Below are 19,977 nucleotides of genomic sequence, written 5' to 3' on the forward strand. Positions count from 1 at the left end.
TCTCATCTCTCACACATGCTCACTCATAATTTCCCTTGCTGTCATTGTCTGGGGTTGTTAATTGAGTTATCAGCTGGTCACATCACCTGTTCTCATCGATCCAATAGCACAGCAACACACCTGCATGGTTAGCCTTTCATCTTGCTGCTGTCTTTTTTAAATATGTTTCTCTCTCCACCTCTAGGCATCCGTGCTGCTGTTTTATGCACCCCTCCACCTCCCCATCACTGCCTAGTCCTCACAGATCATCAGTTTCATCTCTTCATCAGCCTCATCAATCTCAGCAGAAGTCATCAGCCACCACCACCAGTGTCTGGACTCCACGGGGGAATTTATTATGCTGCTGCCCCTCGATAAAAAAATCTCCCTGTTGAGTCTAAGCACTGAAGACTTTCTTGACATGTAATTCCCACTACATCATCTGTTATAATAAACATTCTCCTTACTTCATTCACTATGTCTCTCCTGATTGAACTACAGAAGGGACACTGAGGAGGTAGCTACCCTTCTTCCCATTCTTATAAAAACTAGCACCTACATCTCTAATTACCCACCTCTTTCCCTCTCTCTGTGCATAGATATACATATTTATATACATATGCAATTACAATATTTGACAGTCTTTTTAGCTTTGTTATTCATTTTAAAAAATGTCTAATGTTGTACTCAGGAGAAATCCCCTTTTAGTGTGTCCAGTGGTCATCCTTACTACATGTTTCAGATCAGAGCATGTGATGGTAAACATCAGAACTGCTGTCACTGACACATCTGGTCAGAAAGTGGATGTCACTCTAGTAACAGGGTTGCCTAATGACAGCGCTATGGAGTGCAATAACATTGCGCTTCATAACACAACTGTATCCGGTTTGAACAAAAGATAAATACATTTAGACACACTGCATTTTAAGCATGCTGTTACATTCCAGTTGGTTTTGGTTTTAATGCTGAACACTATTGTAGTAACGTTGACAGTGTCTATGTGAACTATTTCTGGCAAAAACTGTAACCAGAGGGCTTTGACTTATTCATCTAACTCAAGTATCCTTAAAAAGAAGTTGAGGAGAAAATAATGAGAAATTGTTCTTCACAACTCCTTCTGCTCAACATGGTCACGAGACTAAATCGTGAGAAATATCTGCATGCGAATCTGCAAGCCCGAACGATGACGCTAATCATTACATCATCCCACTCTTCACCTCTCTATTTAATAAAAAGCTCGCTGGACTTTTCATGAAAAGTCATAAATCTCTAGTCCATTAGCAGGCAACTCCCACTAGAGAGGGATGCTACATTTTTCTCTCTGTCCCCAACAGAGATGTTCACTCTTCTCTCTTTTTCATTGGTGATCCATCTGATAAGATTATCTTAGTGTGCATTTAACCAAAACACAAACAAATAATTTTTGAATGTTATCTTTGATGGATAATATCAACTACCCAACTTCTGGCTGCTCACAGCAATGTGCACGTGCCTGATTTCTTCTCATCAGTTAAACCTGCTGCTGATTCTTTCCTGTTGGGGTCATTGAGCTCATCAAACAGTCCTGTTTCAATCATCTCCTGTTGCCAGGGGATAGCTACAGCACCTGTACCGAACTCCTTGAAGAATTTTTCATCCTTGGTATCAAACTCAATGCCCTTGATCTCTGAAAATTCAGCAATGTCCCCCGTATCTTTAGCATAGACAACATTGGGCTTAGGCACCCATGGAGGGTCCACCAACCCAGCCTCCAGACGTGGGAAGTTGATGGACTTGAACCATTCATGCTTCCTGGGGTCCTCCAAGTTGTTCCTAAGGAAGAGGGAAAGGACAGTCTTCCTCATTAGAATTACATAACAGCATTGTCAGATGCTTTAAGAAAATGACAAACCTGCCTATAAAACATCCGCTTTATGGGAAATTCAGTTTAGCATTAAAGCTGGGGTCAGTTAAGCCAGTTTACCCTTACTGGATTTCTCTGGCACATGCGATGCATTGTTTGAAAGGACAGTGAGAGTGACTCAAACGACTGGGCAGATGGGATGACATATGAAATACAGGTCATGAGTGATTACAGGTGGGTCAAGGCCTAAATTAACCTCGTGAAGCCAGCCTCAATCTCACAAAACCAGCTCATTTTGCTGTGAGATATAGCCTGGGGGAAAAAAATCAATTTAGACTGGATTGGGTCTGGCAACTGGAAGCTGAACCAATCAGTGAATTATGGGAAGGAGTTTAGATGATGACAACCATGAGCAGCACCTTATTTTGAAAATGACAACAGTGGCTGCACTAGGAGAGGATAGCCTCAATGCTGCTATAGATTTAATGGTAACACTTTATTTCCAGGGGTATGCATAAGACCGACATGACACTGTGATAACCATTACATGACACCTGTCACGAACACGAAGGAGTCATTATGAATGTTTACGACTGTTGTCATTTAGTGTCATTCGATCAATTATGTCATTTTTAATCCATGTTGACAAAGTTTACTACTAGCAGACCAGTGCATGTGGAAAGTGGCACTCTGGTTCTATGTCATGAGATTTGCAGTTCTGACTGATTAATGGCTGATTTAATTGCCTGCAAAGCAATTTTCATCCACACCCATTGATGACACCCCTAACACTAACAAATGTCTATTAAGCCTTGCTGGATCACAATTAGCAAATAGGAAAGTAAAATTTGTAGCATGGATTTATGTGACTAGGCTTAAATGGTATCCATTCTAACGGGTGGCGCCACCAGGAAGCACTGCAGCAATCATGCAAAAATAATTTGGGGGTGGAGGTTAAGATACAAGGAAAACAAATCTGAAGCCATGAAGCTTTCAATATTTCAATATTTTCTGTACTTTCATACCACATTCTGGAAAAAAATTGAGATGAAATGAGTGTCTATTTCAAATGAAAAAGTCATAAAAAAGCCAATTCGTGCTGTTAAATAACTGTTTCTAGCTTCCTAATAGCCCTTAAGATTAGTGGAACCTCTTACTTAATGCCGAGGCGCTCTTCAATCTTCTTCTTGAGAAACTGCTGGATGATGTCCTTGGTGACAGCGTCAAAGCACCTATGCTCCCAAGGGGGTTCTTCGTTCTGAATGCGGCGCTGAACCTCTTCCTTCTCCACCTTCTCCTTCTTGCTATCTGGGCCTTTGAATGGCGTGTAGCCAGCCACCATTTCATATATACTGCAGCCCAATGCCCACCAGTCCACTGATGTCCTGTATGGAGTTTTGGTCAGGAGCTCAGGGGCCATGTATGCTCCAGTACCAGCCTGAAGATAAAGGGAGAGTGAATAAGGAGAAAGACAAGAATACGAATGGGAAAAGGGAGTGAAAGAGAAGGGCAGTGAAACAGATATATAGAGAAAATGCAGTAATTAGGTTTTATGACAGAAGTCCTGCTACTTCAGCCATGTACCAATGATAGGATACTGGTTGAGCACACAGACATATCAACACACTTTTCTCAGTGATCGGGCCAGGTGAGCAGAGGAACATTTCAAAAATGAGAAAACCAGCTGTATCTGTTTAAACTGTCATCAACTTGCATCTAGACTTTGTTGACTGATCTCATACCTCACTGGTGATTTATTATATTATCTTTAAATCTAACGTGCTAGCTTAATATGGCATTACTGTCATAGTACCATCAAAAAATGGGGCATCTATTAAGTTCTTGACTATCCACTTTTACCTCATTGCATTGTACAATGTCATTAGAAATTTAGGAGTCTCAACTACTTTTGAAAATGAGATGTTTTAGCTGTGAGCAAAACATGGCCATGCCAATTATGCTTGAACATCTAAACCTGTGCAGTTTTTTTGGGGGGGGGGTTCCCTTTTTTTCTCCCCAATTGTAATTGCTAATCACCCCACTCTTCCAAGCCATCCCGGTCCCTGCTTCATCCCCTCTGCCAATCCAGGGAGGGCTGCAGACTACCAAATGCCTTCTCTGATACATGTGGAGTCACCAGCCGCTTCTTTTCACCTAACATTGAGGAGTTTCGCCAGGGGTACGTAGTGCATGGGAGGATCACGCTATTCCCCCCAGTTTCCCCTCCCCCCTGAACAGGTGCCCCAGCCGACCAGAGGAGGTGCTAGTGCAGCAACCAGGACACATACCCACATCCGGCTTCCCACCCGCAGACACGGCCAATTGTGTCTGTAAGGACACCTGACCAAGCCGGAGGTAACACAGGGATTCGAACCGGTGATCCCCGTGTTGGTAGGCAACAAAATAGACTGCTACGCTACTCGGACACCCCTGAGGCTTACATCTTACAACAGAATGGAACTATTTCTTTCCACTGATGTGTACTATAGGTTGTTAGGGTTAATTTTACTCTTTATTTACTTTCAGCCAGCCCCCCTCTCTTTCTTGCTCCCTCTCTCCCTCTTTCTCTGATTCTGACTGACCTCCAGTGCAACCTGGGAAAAGGAGATTAGTGCTAATTACTAATCCTGTTGCCTGTCAAGAGTCATATGTGTCTATGTGTCAACACACTGACAGTATGCTTTAGCTGCTTACATAAAGGTTTTCCATTTTTGGGCTCCATTGCTATCAGTGGAAACACAGAGGTTGCTGTGTATTCAATAATGCATAACAATATTTTTTTATATAAATGGACACATATGGCAATATATGGATGGATGGCCATAGAGTATAAGGACTGCAGGATGCTTAATTTTCATTATGTATAAGATTGAAACCGTCCCCTGTAACAGCTACCTGAGCAGAAATATGTTTAAGTACAGGCTTCAAAGAATAAAGTTCAGTGTTTTACAATAGCAATGATTGCTCCTGCTGTATTATTTAACACTCTTTACATTTTCATTTGCTGCTGTTTAAATTATAGTTTGTTTATGATATGCCCTGTGATGGCCTGGCGGCCTGTCCAGGATGTCTCCCTGCCTGCCACCCAATGACTGCTGGGATAGGCTCCAGCTTCCCCGCGACCCTGAGAGCAGGATAAGCGGTTTGGATAATGGATGGATGGATATTCCTTCAGAGTATTACAGATACATTGATGATACTGATGTATCCAGAAATGTCATTTCGTTTTTGCAAGCACTGTAGAATTAGATTGAGAAAGTAAATGAATACACCTCTTCGACTGACTGGAGTTCTTTCACCCGATTAGCCAAAGTAGAAGGAGGTCTGTTTGCAAACTTTGCTACTCATTTGCCTTTTGAATTTTTGCATGGATTTAGAAAATCAACTAGGAGCACTACTATCAAATCACCTTGCATTTCAGATTTATTGAGTGTAACAAGGCTTCCTTCATTTGAACTGTGTTTGTTACCAATAATTTAAACTAAACAATTAACAAAAACCAGACATGTTCATATACAACATTGTCTTGTATATAACACAATCTATCCCTCATCTAAAGTTAGCTCAGGCAAAACAATTAGTTCCTACCTTTTTTCAAAACCTACATTGAATCTGCAAATATTTTAAAGCCAAGTTAAAGTAGCCATCCACAACAACTGCACATAGTGAATCTCTTGCTCAACATATTCCACGTATGTTTTACCTGGTTCTGTCAATCTAATCAGGGACAGACTTGTGTAATCCCCTTAAGAGGATAAGGGGACCAAAGCTAGCCTTGCCCGCAAGGGGTTAGCCAAGTCACTTTGGCTACCTGTGGCGCATCAGAGTATTGGATAATGAGCTTATTGGACTTTCACAGAGCCGAAAGCTTACCCTTTGCTGCTGCAAGTGAGTCCAGGAGAAGAAGGAAATCCTGCTGCTATAGTCCCTCTATTTTTAAGTGGTCTTGTAGTCTAAGGGTGGCATTTATTAAGGGTTGACCCCTTGACTCGGACGAGGATACAGCCATTTTAAAAAAGGAAAGTCTTGTCAGATCACCACTCATGTCTATTTCTAGGGGGACAATAACGAAAGAGTTCATCTTAGATCTCTTCTGGTAAGTTTTCTCAGGGATGTGCTCCTCTTCCATCTATTAGTTTGTTACCTACTTGTTTTAGATGGTAAAGCTTATCGATAAATTTGACAGTCATCATGTCTTTGATGCATCAACAGTTTTCTACTTGTCAAATGTTTGTAGATGATTCTCAACAAGCTTTAAGAATCATTCAGTTGCAGACGCTTTCTGTTGAGTGGTATAATGTAATGTAAATGTAAATAAACTCCATGGTCACATAGTCCTCTGTATTGCTTGGCAAGTCATTTTGAAGACAAATGCAGAAAAACTTAAACTGTTCCAAGTTCTCCTTGCTACTGATATAACTAGTCTTACACTTTTACAAAGAAATCACTGAGGAACACCAACTCACATTTTGTGCTCCAGATGACCCTCACCTCAACTGCTCCTTAGAGCAGCCCCTAGGAGGAGTTCCCTAAGATAGCCCCTACACAAAATGGTGGCCTATAATTGGTTCTGACTTCTAAAGGATCACATGTATTATATAATGTATACAGAGACTCTCATTGGACAGATCTTTAAGAAACACAGTAATCCCTGTCCGGGTTTAAAGTAAAAGCTCCACAGAGATTTAGGGGGATTCCAACAACCCCCTAGTGCAGCCATTAGTTTCAGCATGATCTAATTGCTGAAGCCAGACACAGCTATATAGGGGTAGATAAAGTATTAACCTGTGATTGATGGTCTTGACTTTCTTATTCTCTTCACCTTGTATGTGACTGTTTGAAACCAAGTATGTGGGTTCTCAATCAAATCACAACCCTCAAGGTGAAGACTTTTGGCTCTGGGCATTTAAGGCCTCCAGGGCTTCAACAAATGGATGCAACTAAACTTCAGACAGATATGTAGCTGTGCTAAATCTCGCCTGACTCATCATTTAATCTGTGACTTTGTATACTTGGTGTGCCCTCTAAAATGTGAACCTTATTTGACCAGACCAACCTCTATGCAATTTTACAAGCAATCAATGCGAGTCCTTAACCTACTCACCATCTGGGTGATGGACTTCCCTGGACGTAGCTCCACAGCAAGACCCAAATCTGAGAGTCGACATTGGCCTTGGCTGTCCAGCAGCACATTTTCTGGCTTCATGTCACGGTATACAATATCCATGGCATGTAGGTGGAGGATGCCCGTGGTGATCTGTGCTGTGTAGTGGATGATGCGCTTCATTTCAATGCCCTTGTCATTACCCTTGCCATCATATCCCATGTTGTAAATGTGGTACTTGAGGTCTCCTCCATTCATCAGGGTCATGACCAGGCAAAGGTGGGTCTTGCTGTCGTAGGCATATGCCAAGTTGACAAGAAACAGACTGTTTACCTTCTCCAGGATCTTCTTCTCTAACAGGGCCATTTTCTCACCACCTTTTTTCTTCAGGCGCTTTTTGCATAGCTTCTTGCAGGCATACATCTGCCCTGTGTTCCTCACCTGAACAGCACACACCTGAAGAGACAGCAGGCAGGTCATGGCTCTTAGCTCTTGAAAACCCATGCTGAAGTTTTGTTGAATGTGCAAGTTAATGAAAAATCTAGTTTACAGTCTGTGTTTCTGAATAAGCATGTGTTCCTGTCATTGTTGCAAACTTAAAGATTATCTACTATGAATTCATGAGATTATACTTCCAGATTTTTTTAATTTAACTTTTACTAAAATTCAAATAATCAAAATCTGTTACAGTAGTGGTGTGGACAACATAGGCAGCAAAATGGCAACAATATTTCTTTTGCAACAAATGAATCAGTGAAGCTTAACTTGACTTAAACTTAGCTTATATCAAGACATGTCAACATTTGGACTGAAAGAAACCTGTAGTGCTTGCGTCATTTGGCTTTGCATTTGTAAGTATGGAGAATGTCAGTTATACATCAGGTATTATAGTGGATTTAGCACACAGAAATGACTATATGTCACAAGGCTTAATAAGGTCTCGGTTGCAGACACTTAGGCATAATCACCTTTACAAAGACTAGATCCTGGTGGTTGTATCATGCTAGATTACTTGTAACTGAACATCTTTTTCTATTTCTCTGATTCAATCCGCCTCTTTGCACAGTAAAGACAAAGTAACTTGCTTAAGCTATACTACTTAGATTTAGAAATCTTACTCTTACTTTATGACTACCACTTTGGAAATGATATGACATACAGACATTTTCAACTGAAAAGTGGTATGTGGTGAGCAATTTAAAGACAGAATTCACCATGGGATTTATTTCTACAAAAATGTGGAACATTATATTCATACTGTCTTGCTTACCTCTCCAAATCCTCCTTTGCCCAGCGTTCTGAACTCATAGAAGTATTTGTCACTGATGGGCTGCTTCTCATACTCTCGCCACTGGAGAAATTTATCAAATAGGGGGCTGGCCTGGTAATCCGTGAAAGGTTTGCCTTTTAAAAAATCCCTTGTGCCCTCCTGAACTGTGCCTTTCATCACCTCTTCAAAGTCCTTATCTGTGACAGCCTTGCATTTGTTAGCAGCCTCACCAGTTAGGAATTTTAGGAAGGTCTTGGAGTCAGCCTTGCAGAACTTATTAATGATGTTCTGGCGTGCCTTGTCTTTTGCTGCACCTTCAGCCAGATCCCACTCATACAATTCATCCAAGAAGTCAGCAGCATTCTTATACTCAGCGTTGCTTGCTAAATACTGCCGGAAGAACTTCTTGCCAATGGGCTGTCGCTCACAGATCATCGTAAAGTCCTTTTCAATGGTGGCCCGGGACGCGGCGCATTGTTCAGGCTTGGGGAGAGACAAGCTACGGCGACGCTTTTTCATCTCTTTGTCATCACCACCTTGGGCTTTAAGGTAGGCTGTGTTGGCCACCAAGTTATCCAATCCTCCCATGTCACACATCTTGGCAGCTGTATCTGGTCTGTCCCCCCTAAGTGACTGGGTTCTTCAATGGCTCCCTAAGGATACCCTTGCACAGCCAGTGTAGATGGTCTCAGGCTCTGCGCTTTTGCGTGAGAGTGCAACTCGCTCCAAAGTCAGACTGCAAATGAGCTGGTTCAGTAAACCTACCTGCAAACCAAAGACACATTGACACACCCAGTAGTTACTCATTTGGAATTAAATACCTGGGAGGGATTTTGGCTTAAGGGATCTTTGTGTGGTCTATTCAAGGATGCTGTACATGGAAAGGGAATCGTAAGAGGGCTCTGGCCTAAGAGGCTTTGAAGCCCTCTATATTTGGCTAAGGTGTACAGTTGCAGCAAATGATGCTCAATTGGGTTCTGCTGAATAAACACTTAAAAGTGAGATGATCAAAAACACAGCGCAGTCCCAAACATGCTTACTTTAGAAATGCTCATTTGTACACTACGATGCATACACAGAGTAAAAAGTATATCCTCTTAATGTAGTGTGAATATGGTAGAAATTCCATTACACAGGTTATGACACTTGAGCAAAATGTTTGGGAAGGTCCTATATGTTCATCTATATGTCATATGAGGTATGACATATAGATGGAGAAAATGATTTTGTTTGGCAATGGAGCTGAACGCTGGCGCTGAAATTTCAAGTTGAAATTTCAAAAGGATCAAACGGTTAATGCAGTCACTGGTAGTAAACAATGGCTTTAAGGCAAGCAAACTGTAACCTCAATCCACCACCCCACCCCCTACCCCTCCTTCTTGCTTTCCTTTCTGTCTGGAGAGAGAGCAGGTTACTTCAGAGATAACTCCTAATCTGTCTGTCTCTCCCCTCCGCCCAAGCATCCCCTTACCCCATCTTCTCGCAATGTCTCCCTCTTTCATTCATACAAAATATCATGTATGCCATGTCTTCTGTACACACTTGGTTTGTGCAAAAAACAATGAGTATTAATCTTATTCTTTCATTGAACAAATTTTGCAAAAATGTATCCAAATTTCACAGCATGTTGATGGTGTCAATAGTAACAGGGTGTTTGCCTATTATCCTGTGCCAGTAAACATAATTCTTACTTTAGCATGCAGTATTTTACTGATTAATGGAAGTACTGCCAAATATTATCACTTTCTTAAGCTATGGCAAAGTAAAAGCTACAATGCAAAAACGTTCAAAATAAAGTTAAGCAATAATCTCTTTTACCAAGGATTCATACAGTTGTCCACTAAAATAGCTTTAATCATACTTTAAATATGCACATTTTCTATCCATCCATTATTTATACCTGCTTAATCCAATTCAGGGTTGTGGGGGTCTGGAGTCTATCCCAGCAGGCATAGGGCAGAAGACAAGACAAGTCACCAGTACATCACAAGGCCCATACACACTGTGAATCACGCACCATTCATACCTATGGGCAATTTAAGAGCTCTATTTCACTCAACATGCATTTCTTTGGATGTTGGGAGGAGAGCAGAGTATCTGGGAGGAACGCAAGTAAACACCAGTAAGCCACTGTGCCGCTTAGCACATGGGTAATAAGTCCTTTATCATTAATTATGTTATTGTTTCCAATAATCTGGACTTTTTTATGATTACTGAGAAATGGCTGTCCCCAAGGGACACTGTTCCCCTGATTGAGGCTAGCCCCCTAATTTTGCATATTTTGACATTCCCAGGCCCTCTGGTAGAGGGGGTGGCCTAGCTGTTTTTTATAAGTTAGGTCTTAAGTGCCATCCTGTTAATTTTGGTAATTTTATCTCATTTGAGGTTTTATGTTTTTTAATTACTGGCCCTTCCCCTTTTCTCTGCATCTTAATTTATAGGCCCCCTAATTCAGTTAGTTTTATCTCTTGAGTTTTCTTACCTTCTATCCATTATCATGCCTAAATATGACAGGATGCTTATTCTTGGCGATTTTAATATTCATGTGTGCCGTCCTTCCTATTCCCTGACTTCACATTTTCTGGATCTTGTAGATTCTTTTAACCTCACTCAATCTGTTAAAGGGGCCACACACTCCAAAGGCCACATTTTAGACCTTGTACTCTCCTCTGGTTTCTCTCTCGAATGTCTCAATTTGGTGGATATGCCTGTATCGGACCATAAAACTAAAATTTTCAAAGTCCCACTACACCTTGCTACTCCTAGTCACTATCCTAAAACACAATCTCGCATTCTCAACGCTGACTCTGCAGTTAAATTTTGTGATGCTTTTAATTCATCATCCTTTAATCCCTCTTTATAACCGTTCAATCCAGATGCACTATTAAATTCATTCAATGACTAGTGCCAATCCATCCTCGACCAAATTGCACAATTTAAAACTAGGAAACAAAAATCAAATAACCGCCCCTGGCTGAATGATCACACCTGTGCTCTTAGACTTTGTAGAAAAACAGAACGACGATGGAAAGCCAACAAGTCCGAATTAACACATAACACCCTTAAAAACCTCATGTTAATTTACCAGAAGGCAGTTAAGGATGCGAGATCAGCATACTTCTCTGAACTAATATTGAGAAATAACCATAATCCTAAAGTTCTCTTCGGGATAATTGATTCTGTCATTAATGGTCCCCCCCACTTCTCTTTTTGAACCTGATGTTGAGTTGTCCAAAAGATTTCTCACTCATTTTGTAAACAACATGGAGAATATTAGGTCCCAAATCCAGCCAGGCTCTTTTTGTTCCATTCCCCATGTTAATTCTGACTCTTTCACCCAATTTAAACCAATTACAATTTCAGTGTTGGAGACTACAGTCTCCAATATGAGCTCCTCCTCCTGCATCCTAGACATCATTCCCACTAAGCTACTCAAGGAGGTATTTTCGACTGTCAGCCCCGTTATTCTTCACATTCTTAATAATTCTCTGGCTGCCGGTTCTTTTCCAAACAGTTTTAAGCATGCAATCATTCACCCATTGCTGAAAAAACCTAATTTAGACCCCCTGTCCCTAAGTAACTACAGACCAATCTCCAAATTTTCTTTTTTATCTAAGGTTCTGGAGAGAGTAATTTCTTCTCAGTTGATTTCTTTTATGAACACAAACACTTTTTAATAGCTTCCAGTCTGGTTTTAGAGCACTTCATAGTACTGAGACAGCTCTAGTTAAGGTCACTAATGATCTACTGCTGAATGCAGACAGAGGTGACTGCTCAATTTTAGTTCTTTTGGACTTAAGCGCTGCCTTTGACACAGTTGATCACAACATCCTCCTACATCGCTTAGAGACTTGGGTTGGCATCAAGGGCTCGGCTCTTATTACACTCTTACCTCACCAACAGAACTTTTTCTGTTGTTCTGGGTAATTCTACCTCCTCAGTGGCTCAGTTGAGTTGTGGTGCCCCTCAAGGCTCAGTTCTTGGCCCCCTTCTCTTCTCTATATACATGCTGCCCCTTGGCCAGGTCATTCAAAATCACCATGTGCTCTACCATTTCTATGCTGACGACACTCAGTTATACATGCCACTAAAAGCCACTGATCCTAGCGCCCTATTAAATCTCACAGCTTGCCTCACCGACATTAAATCCTGGATGTCCAAAAATTTTCTTAAATTCAGTGATGATAAGTCTGAGGTCATCCTGTTCGGTCCCGAAAATTCCATCAGTCCGTTTGCTACTAATCTTGGTGGTCTGTCAGGTAATCTTAAACAGGCTGCTAGGAATCTTGGGGTAATATTTGATGCTAACCTCAGTTTTGACAATCAAATTAAACATGTTGTTCAGTCATGCTTTTTCCAACTCAAGCTAATCTCCAAATTTAGGTCATTTTTATCAATTGTCGATTTGCAAAAAGTTGTACACGCTTTTATCTTTTCTCAGCTTGACTACTGTAATGCACTTTATTCTGGTATCAGCAAGGGCTCACTCCACCATCTGCAGTTGGTACAAAATGCCGCTGCTCGGCTCATTACAGGAACAAGGAGGCATGGCCATATCACTCCTGTGCTTGCCTCCCTACACTGGCTCCCCGTTATATTTCGAATCGATTTTAAAATTTTATTGCTCACTTTTAAGCCTTTAAATGGTATTGCTCCTTTATACATTTGTGATTTATTGACTTGGTATGTCCCCCCCCCGACCATTAATGTCTGCAGATGGAGCCCTGCTAGTTATTCCCAGGTCTCGGTTGGTTAAAAAGGCTGATCGGGCTTTTGCTGTTAGAGCCCCCACACTATGGAACGCTCTTCCTGCTGAGCTAAGACGAACTAAGTCTTTAGCTTCTTTTAAATCTCATCTTAAAACTTGTCTTTTTATGAATGCTTTTACAAATGTTTTATATTTGTTTTTATTTTTTACTGTTTTTAATTTTACTCTTATTTGATCTTACTCTTAGTCCTGCCTTGTCTGGTTTTATCTATTTTGGGGGGGGCACTTTGTAACATTGTTTTAGAAAGGTGCTATATAAATAACATTATCATTATTATTATTATATATAATCAGCTGTCAACAGCTGATGATTGCTTACAGCATGAAACAGGCTTGTACTGTCTCAAAGAATTTACTTGACTCACTGGATTATATATATATGTATTTTAAAAAACCCCAATTCCAATAAAGTTGCAACGTTGTGTAAAACGTGAATAAAAACAGAATACAATGATTTGCAAATCCTTTTCGACCTATATTCAACTGAATACACTACAAAGACAAGATATTTAATGTTCAAACTGATACACTTTATTGTTATTTGCAAATATTCACTCATTTTGAATTTGATGCCTGCAACACGTTCCAAAGAAGCTGGGACAGGGGCAACAAAAGACTGGGAAAGTTGAGGAATGCTCAAAAAACACCTGTTTGGAACATTCCACAGGTGAACAGGTTAATTGGAAACAGGTGAGTGTCATGATTGGGTATAAAAGGAGCATCCCCGAAAAGCTCAGCCGTTCACAAGCAAGGATGGGGCGAGGTTCACCACGTTGTGAACAACTGCGTGAGCAAATAGTCCAACAGTTTAAGAACGCTTCTCAACGTACAATTGCAAGGAATTTAGGGATTTCAACATCTCCAGTCCATAATATCATCAAAAGATTCAGAGAATCCGGAGAAATCTCTGCACGTAAGCAAGGCCGAAAACCAACATTGAAGGCCCGTGACCTTCGATCCCTCAGGCGGCACTGCATCAAAAATGAACATCATTCTGTAAAGGATATTACCACGTGGGCTCAGGAACACTTCGGAAAACCATTGTCAATTAACACAGTTCGTTGCTACATCTACAAGTGCAAGTTGAAACTCTACCATGCAAAGCGAAAGTCATATATCAACAACACATCTGAGATGGACTGACGCAAAGTGGAAAAGTGTGCTGTGGTCTGACGAGTCCACATTTCAAATTGTTTTTGGAAATCATGGACGTCGTGTCCTCCGGGCTAAAGAGGAAAAAGACCATCCAGATTGTTATCAACGCAAAGTTCAAAAGCCAGCATCTGTGATGGTATGGGGGTGTGTTAGTGCCCATGGCATCATGGTTAACTTGCACATCTGTGAAGGCACCATTAATGCTGAAAGGTACATACAGGTTTTGGAGCAACATATGCTGCCATCCAAGCGACGTCTTTTTCAGGGACGTCCCTGCTTATTTCAGCAAGCCACATTCTGCACGTGTTACAACAGCGTGGCTTCATGGCCCATTATGAAGCGCAAAATAAAACAATGGAGACCCCGGGCTGTTGAGCAACTGACGTCATACGTCAAGCAAGAATGGGAAAGAATTCCACCTACAAAGCTTCAACAATTAGTGTCCTCAGTTGCCAAACGCTTATTGAGTGTTGTTAAAAGGAAAGGTGATGTAACCCAGTGGTAAACATGCCCCTGTCGCTGCTTTTTTGGAACGTGTTGCAGGCATCAAATTCAATGAGTGAATTGGGGTTTGTATATACTTAGCACAAAAAGTAAGGAAATTTGTGTTTGGTAGATTATTTCTTTGTTGTAACAATGCTTCTTGGCAATAAATCTTATACCGTTGGAAAGCCTGTTTATTTCCCTTTTAAATTGTGCCACATTTGTAAGGAACATGCATTTGTGGGATGAGCAGCAGAGCTGAGTATGTGGGTTCAGCCCATGAAAAATTTGCCAAATCTTCTCTGCCAATGCCAAACAGCTTATTTTGCTGTTGCTATTGACTCTTGTTTGAGCGTCTGGTACCCCAGGTGCTGACAATAAGATGCCTGATATAAGATTTATTGCCAAGAAGCATTGTTACAACAAAGAAATAATCTGCCAAACACAAATTTCCTTATTTTTTGTGCTAAGTTTACATGTAGTAGCTGGATAGCTCAGTAGGTAAGAATGCTGGCTTTCCTGCCAGAGATTGGGGGTTCAATCCCCAGTTGAGATGAGTCTCAAGTAAGAGTCCGTGGCTTGGACTCCTAATGCCATACAAGCCTACTACCTCAGACATGAGTGAAAGAAATATGAATAGAGTCACACCAGCTTGGACATCGCCTGAGTTAACAAGGTCTGCATCAGGTGTTGGGGAACCAGGACAACCTGATGAGAAATGGGCTACTGGAACAAAACATTCATGGATAAGGGCTGAGAACCTGGAACTGATGGAATGCTACTATAACAGCAGACCCCAAGAGAGGGGCTATATGAAGAATATTTGGGAACTGTGGACCAGTAGGAGACCTACAGCAACACTGAATCAGCAGCAAGTGGCTCAATGCTCGAACACATCAATAGAAGGAAGCTACTGTCAGAACTTGAGATGGAGAGGCTCCAACAGGATGACTATACAATTCAGCACCCTGTATGGCCACCCAGTAGGCAGGACATACATGAGGACAGACTCCAACCAGCTGAAAAAAATCCTACCAGCCATGACAGCCGAAGCTACTGAGGTTTAAATGTGAATCATAGTCAACCCTGGGGCTCAGCTTCCATGACTCTGACAAGGTACCATCACAAAGTTTGCTTGCAGATGTGAACACAGTGATATCTCGACTGCCACTATAACAGAGACCTACGAGTTTGTATATGCCACTGCAACTGTAATCCTGGCGATGCTTGGGTACAGAATTAAAAAAAAACAGGTCACCAACAGTACCCTCCATGGAAGAGAAGGCTGGAAGCCAAGATCAAAACAGCTCTGATTGCCAGGCTGAAGAGATACACAAGAGACACAGAGGCCAAAAGAGCAATGGTTTGTTCCTCAAAGAACCATCCAAAGTGTACCCCCAGCTGCAGAGTAACAAGGGGACAACATCGGACCCCCCCACCCCCCACCCAGAGCAGAGACCAAATGATACTGGAAGATTATATGGTCCACCAGTGGCTGGTGGACCTAAGAGCAGACCACAGCAATATCCCAGAACAAGAACCAGTTATCATCACAGTGGCCAACATCCAACAACAAGTCTCAAGCATGAAGAGCTGGACACCTGGCACTGATATGATTCATGCCTACTGGCTGAAGAAGCTAATGGCACTCCATGAATGCTTGGTGACACAGCTGCTAACATAAGAGGCTCACCCTGACTGGATAACACAGGGGAGAAAAATACTGATCATGAAGGATCTCCACAAAAGTAAAACACCTTCAAAGTACCAGCCGATAACCTGCCTCTCCATAGCTGCTATAATGTCATGCATCATAACCGCTAAGCTGAAAGGGTACACAAGCCAATACATGTGCGAAACTCAGAAAGGAATTGGGAACAATAGCAGAGGGTCAAAGCATCAGCTACTGGTTGATAGAGTCACCAAAGACTAAGTCCAGACAAGCTAACTTGAGCACAGCCTGGATTGATTACAATAACCAGATCAGTTGAAGCAGGGGTCTAGAACACCAGACAAGACCCAAGGTGCAGGCTGTGCAGAGATGCCCCTGAGACAGTCCAGCACTTAGTAGCAGGGTGTAAAATGCTAGCTGGGAAAGCATACACTGAACGGCATGACCAAGTGGCTGGGATAGTGTACAGGAACAGCTGTACTGAATACAGCCTGGAAGTACTCAAGTCCAAATGGGACACACTGCCAAAGGTGGTTGAGAATGGCAGGGCTATGATCTTGTGAGACTTCAAGTTCCAGATTTACAAGCAGGTGGTCAACAAGGAATAGAAGACAGAAATGATCCATGTAGCAATCCTGAGCGATGGCAACATCAAGGAGAAAGAGCATGAGACACTAGAGAAATACCAAGGGCTGAGGGAAGAACTATATCAGATGTGGAAGGTGAAATACACAGTAGTCCCAGTGGTAATAGGAGCATGTGGTGGAAATCTGAAAATAAGGAGTCTTGCAAGTGTAATAGATTAAATAGAAATTTAATGAGCTTTCTGCAGAAAGGATCAGACATGTTAGGCAATCTGCAAGGTCTGATGATGAGGGGTCGGAATGTGTATGCTCTATAGGGGAGGTTGCAGGCAGCTAGCTGATTAGCAGGATGCCTGCAGCTGTCCGCTACCCAGAGCAGGCTGGTTAGTCGGTTTGAGTCACGTCAGATGGCGCGTTATCTGGGTGCGTCAAGGACAGGTCAGTTACAAAGGATGTTTGTGCTGAGGATCCGTGGAGTACAGAAGGCTAGATAGAGACATGGTGCCTGGGTGCATTAGGTTAAAGGATACATTAGTATGAGGATACATTAGGTTAAAGGATAACTGGTAAGTTTCTGTCACAAGCATTAGGTGCTGTGAGCCCCAAACTGGGAGAGTGGCTCCAGCAGATTCCAGGGACAACATTTGAGGTCTCTGTTCAGAAGAGTGCGGTCCTAGGAACAGCTAAGATACTGCACAGAACCCTAAAACTCCTAGGCCTCAGGTAGAGGACCTGAGCTTGAGAAAGATACACACAACCTGAACAAGAGTGAGAGGGAGATTGTATTGTATAACAAAATGTATTTATATTCATTCCTTTGTTTGTTTAGTGGAAGATTTTTAAATAAGCTATCCGATAAAGAGATGTGTATGATGTAGTCCACAGAACTTCACTTATGGCGTACTGATATCAATATCAGTATTGGAACTAATGGATAGCAGTATTAGGACTAAGCTAATATGGCACTGTCATCAATGAGGCCAGCCAAAGGTAAGGTCTAATACCAAGATATTCAGTGAGGTTGATGTAGGAGCCTGGCACACATAGGGGTGAACCACCATTAAAAGAAAAGTCTGGTTGCCCTATTTTATTTAAAAAATGAAAATGTACGTTTTCTCTTTGATGAGAGAAACAGATATTGATCCATATAATGAAGAAAAAAAAATCCCCAAACTGGCTGGTATTTCATTGGATTTCACTCCAGAAAAAAAAAAAGATGACATCTCTATTATTATACCTACAGGACAAAATTGTTTTAAAGTTGTCATCAAATGATTATACCTTATGCACCATACATGACTGCCTTAACTGTATTATGATTAAATGAGTGTAAATCAAATTACTAATATTATATGAGTTAATATAAATAATCAGTTTTATGATACGAAGAGTGGATAGGGATTACTGACTTATGGTCTGAGAGACTGTGTTGATCATTGCCGTACTTATCCACCTCTTTCTGTGTATTTCTTATATTCACCACTTGAGTGTATATGATAGCACTTATTCAAAGCGGGAGTTAGGAAATAGGACACAGAGGGTCTTGTCACTGTGGTGCCTGAACTTCTTTCTGTCGGTCTGTTAATGGAAAGCTTCCAAGACTTGGACCCCTGCCATGTGACAGGGTTAAAGTCTTGGAGTCTCATAATCTACATGCTATAATCTCGTCGGCAGAACAGTGGTTGATAAATTAATTGAGACAGAAACTGACCCACCATGCAGTACAGGTTGTGAAGCAATCAACTTATAGGCAACTAATTGTAAGCTAAGGCAAAAATATGAGTTTTAAGTTTGGATTTGAAGGACTCAAGACTGTCTGATAGCAGCAGGCAGGTTATTCCACAAGAATGGGGCCGAATAGGAAAAGGCCCTGCCACCAGCTGACTTCTTTTCAGCTTTGGGCACACACAGGAGCCCTGTATTTTGAGAGCGAAGAGCTCGAGATGGAATGTATGGTTAAGGAGATAAAACGGGTAAGATGGGGCAAGCCCATTTAGGATTTTATAAGTCCGCAGAAGCACCTTGTATTCTGATCTAGCATGGATAGCAAGCCAATGAAGGGAGGCGAGAATTGGTGTAATATGGTCATATTCCCTAGATTTAATTAGGATTCTAGCAGCAGTATTCTGAACCATCTGAAGACTTGGAGTACTAGCATGTGGCGGACCTTAAAACAGAAAATTACAGTGATCAAGTCTGGATGAAACAACTGCATGTATTAAGAGTCTCTGCATCAGCCATGGACAGAAAAGACTGAATTTTAGCTCTGTTACATAAGTGAAAAAAGGCAGTCTTGGTGATTTCTTTAATGTTCTTATCAAAAAAAGGCTGGGCTCAACCGTAACACCAAGATTTTTGGCTGCCACACTTTGTGAAACCACAGAGTTATCTATTGTTATCATTACTTGATCAAATTCATGTCTGTGTCTAGCAGGGCCAATGACCAGCATCTCGGTTTTATCCGAATCTAAAAGCAGAAAGTTAAGTGACTTCCAATTTTTCATAGTACCCAAGCAGGCCTCTAAATTAATCATTTGAGTATGACTAGCATATAGGCACATACAGCTGAGTATCATCAGCATAGCAATGGAAATTTATTCCATAACTGCGTATAATTTGGCCAAGAGATGAAATATAAAGACAGAAAAGTAGAGGGCCAAGAACTGGGCCCTGAGGTACACCATATTTAACATTAGAGAATTTTGATGTAATATTACATCAATTACAATGTCCATAGAACATTAGGTACCACGCACTTTATAAACTTAAAGCCAAGAAAATGCATGGTGCATGTCAAATTGGTGTAATTTAGTGATGGGAAGGGAATGGGGTAACTGACATACTCTTGTATCAATCGATCACAATATTAACAGTATTCCACTGAAGGAGGGATCAGTGACCTCAACAATGGTCATTTAGACTTTAGAGCACACATCTTCTCAGTCTTGTGGATTTGGTGATAAGGAGAAGTCCCAATGCAGCCAATGGCAAGGCTACTGGTTGATTAACATATAGCACATATTTAACCCATAAGGAATGGAAATGGGGCGGCATAAGGAATCGAGGGGCAGCATGGCTCAGTAGGTGGAGTGGGTCGTCTAGTAATTGGAAGGATGCTG

The 19,977-nt window shown here is 41.5% G+C and overlaps 1 protein-coding gene across 1 annotated transcript; it reads right to left on the reverse strand.

Annotated features, from left to right (window-relative positions):
- Positions 1–1,451: 1,451 nt before the first annotated feature.
- Positions 1,452–8,793, reverse strand: grk7a (G protein-coupled receptor kinase 7a). The gene is made up of 4 exons (XM_056293207.1): positions 8,197–8,793; positions 6,927–7,382; positions 2,980–3,260; positions 1,452–1,791 (listed from the first exon to the last, which is right to left on the reverse strand). The coding sequence occupies exons 1-4, from the start codon at positions 8,791–8,793 to the stop codon at positions 1,452–1,454; spliced, it is 1,674 nt and encodes a 557-aa protein (XP_056149182.1).
- Positions 8,794–19,977: the final 11,184 nt, after the last annotated feature.

The sequence above is a fragment of the Lampris incognitus genome, chromosome 14 (genome assembly GCF_029633865.1).
Source record: "Lampris incognitus isolate fLamInc1 chromosome 14, fLamInc1.hap2, whole genome shotgun sequence".
Taxonomy (NCBI): domain Eukaryota; kingdom Metazoa; phylum Chordata; class Actinopteri; order Lampriformes; family Lampridae; genus Lampris; species Lampris incognitus.

Excerpts from the sequence above, each read along its gene's own strand:
- grk7a (XM_056293207.1), bottom strand. The coding sequence starts at position 8,793 with ATGTGTGACATGGGAGGATTGGATAACTTGGTGGCCAACACAGCCTAC. Across the intron at positions 7,383-8,196 it reads GCAAAGGAGGATTTGGAGAG|GTGTGTGCTGTTCAGGTGAG; the intron begins GTAAGCAAGACA and ends CTGTCTCTTCAG. Across the intron at positions 3,261-6,926 it reads GGAAGTCCATCACCCAGATG|GCTGGTACTGGAGCATACAT; the intron begins GTGAGTAGGTTA and ends CTTTATCTTCAG.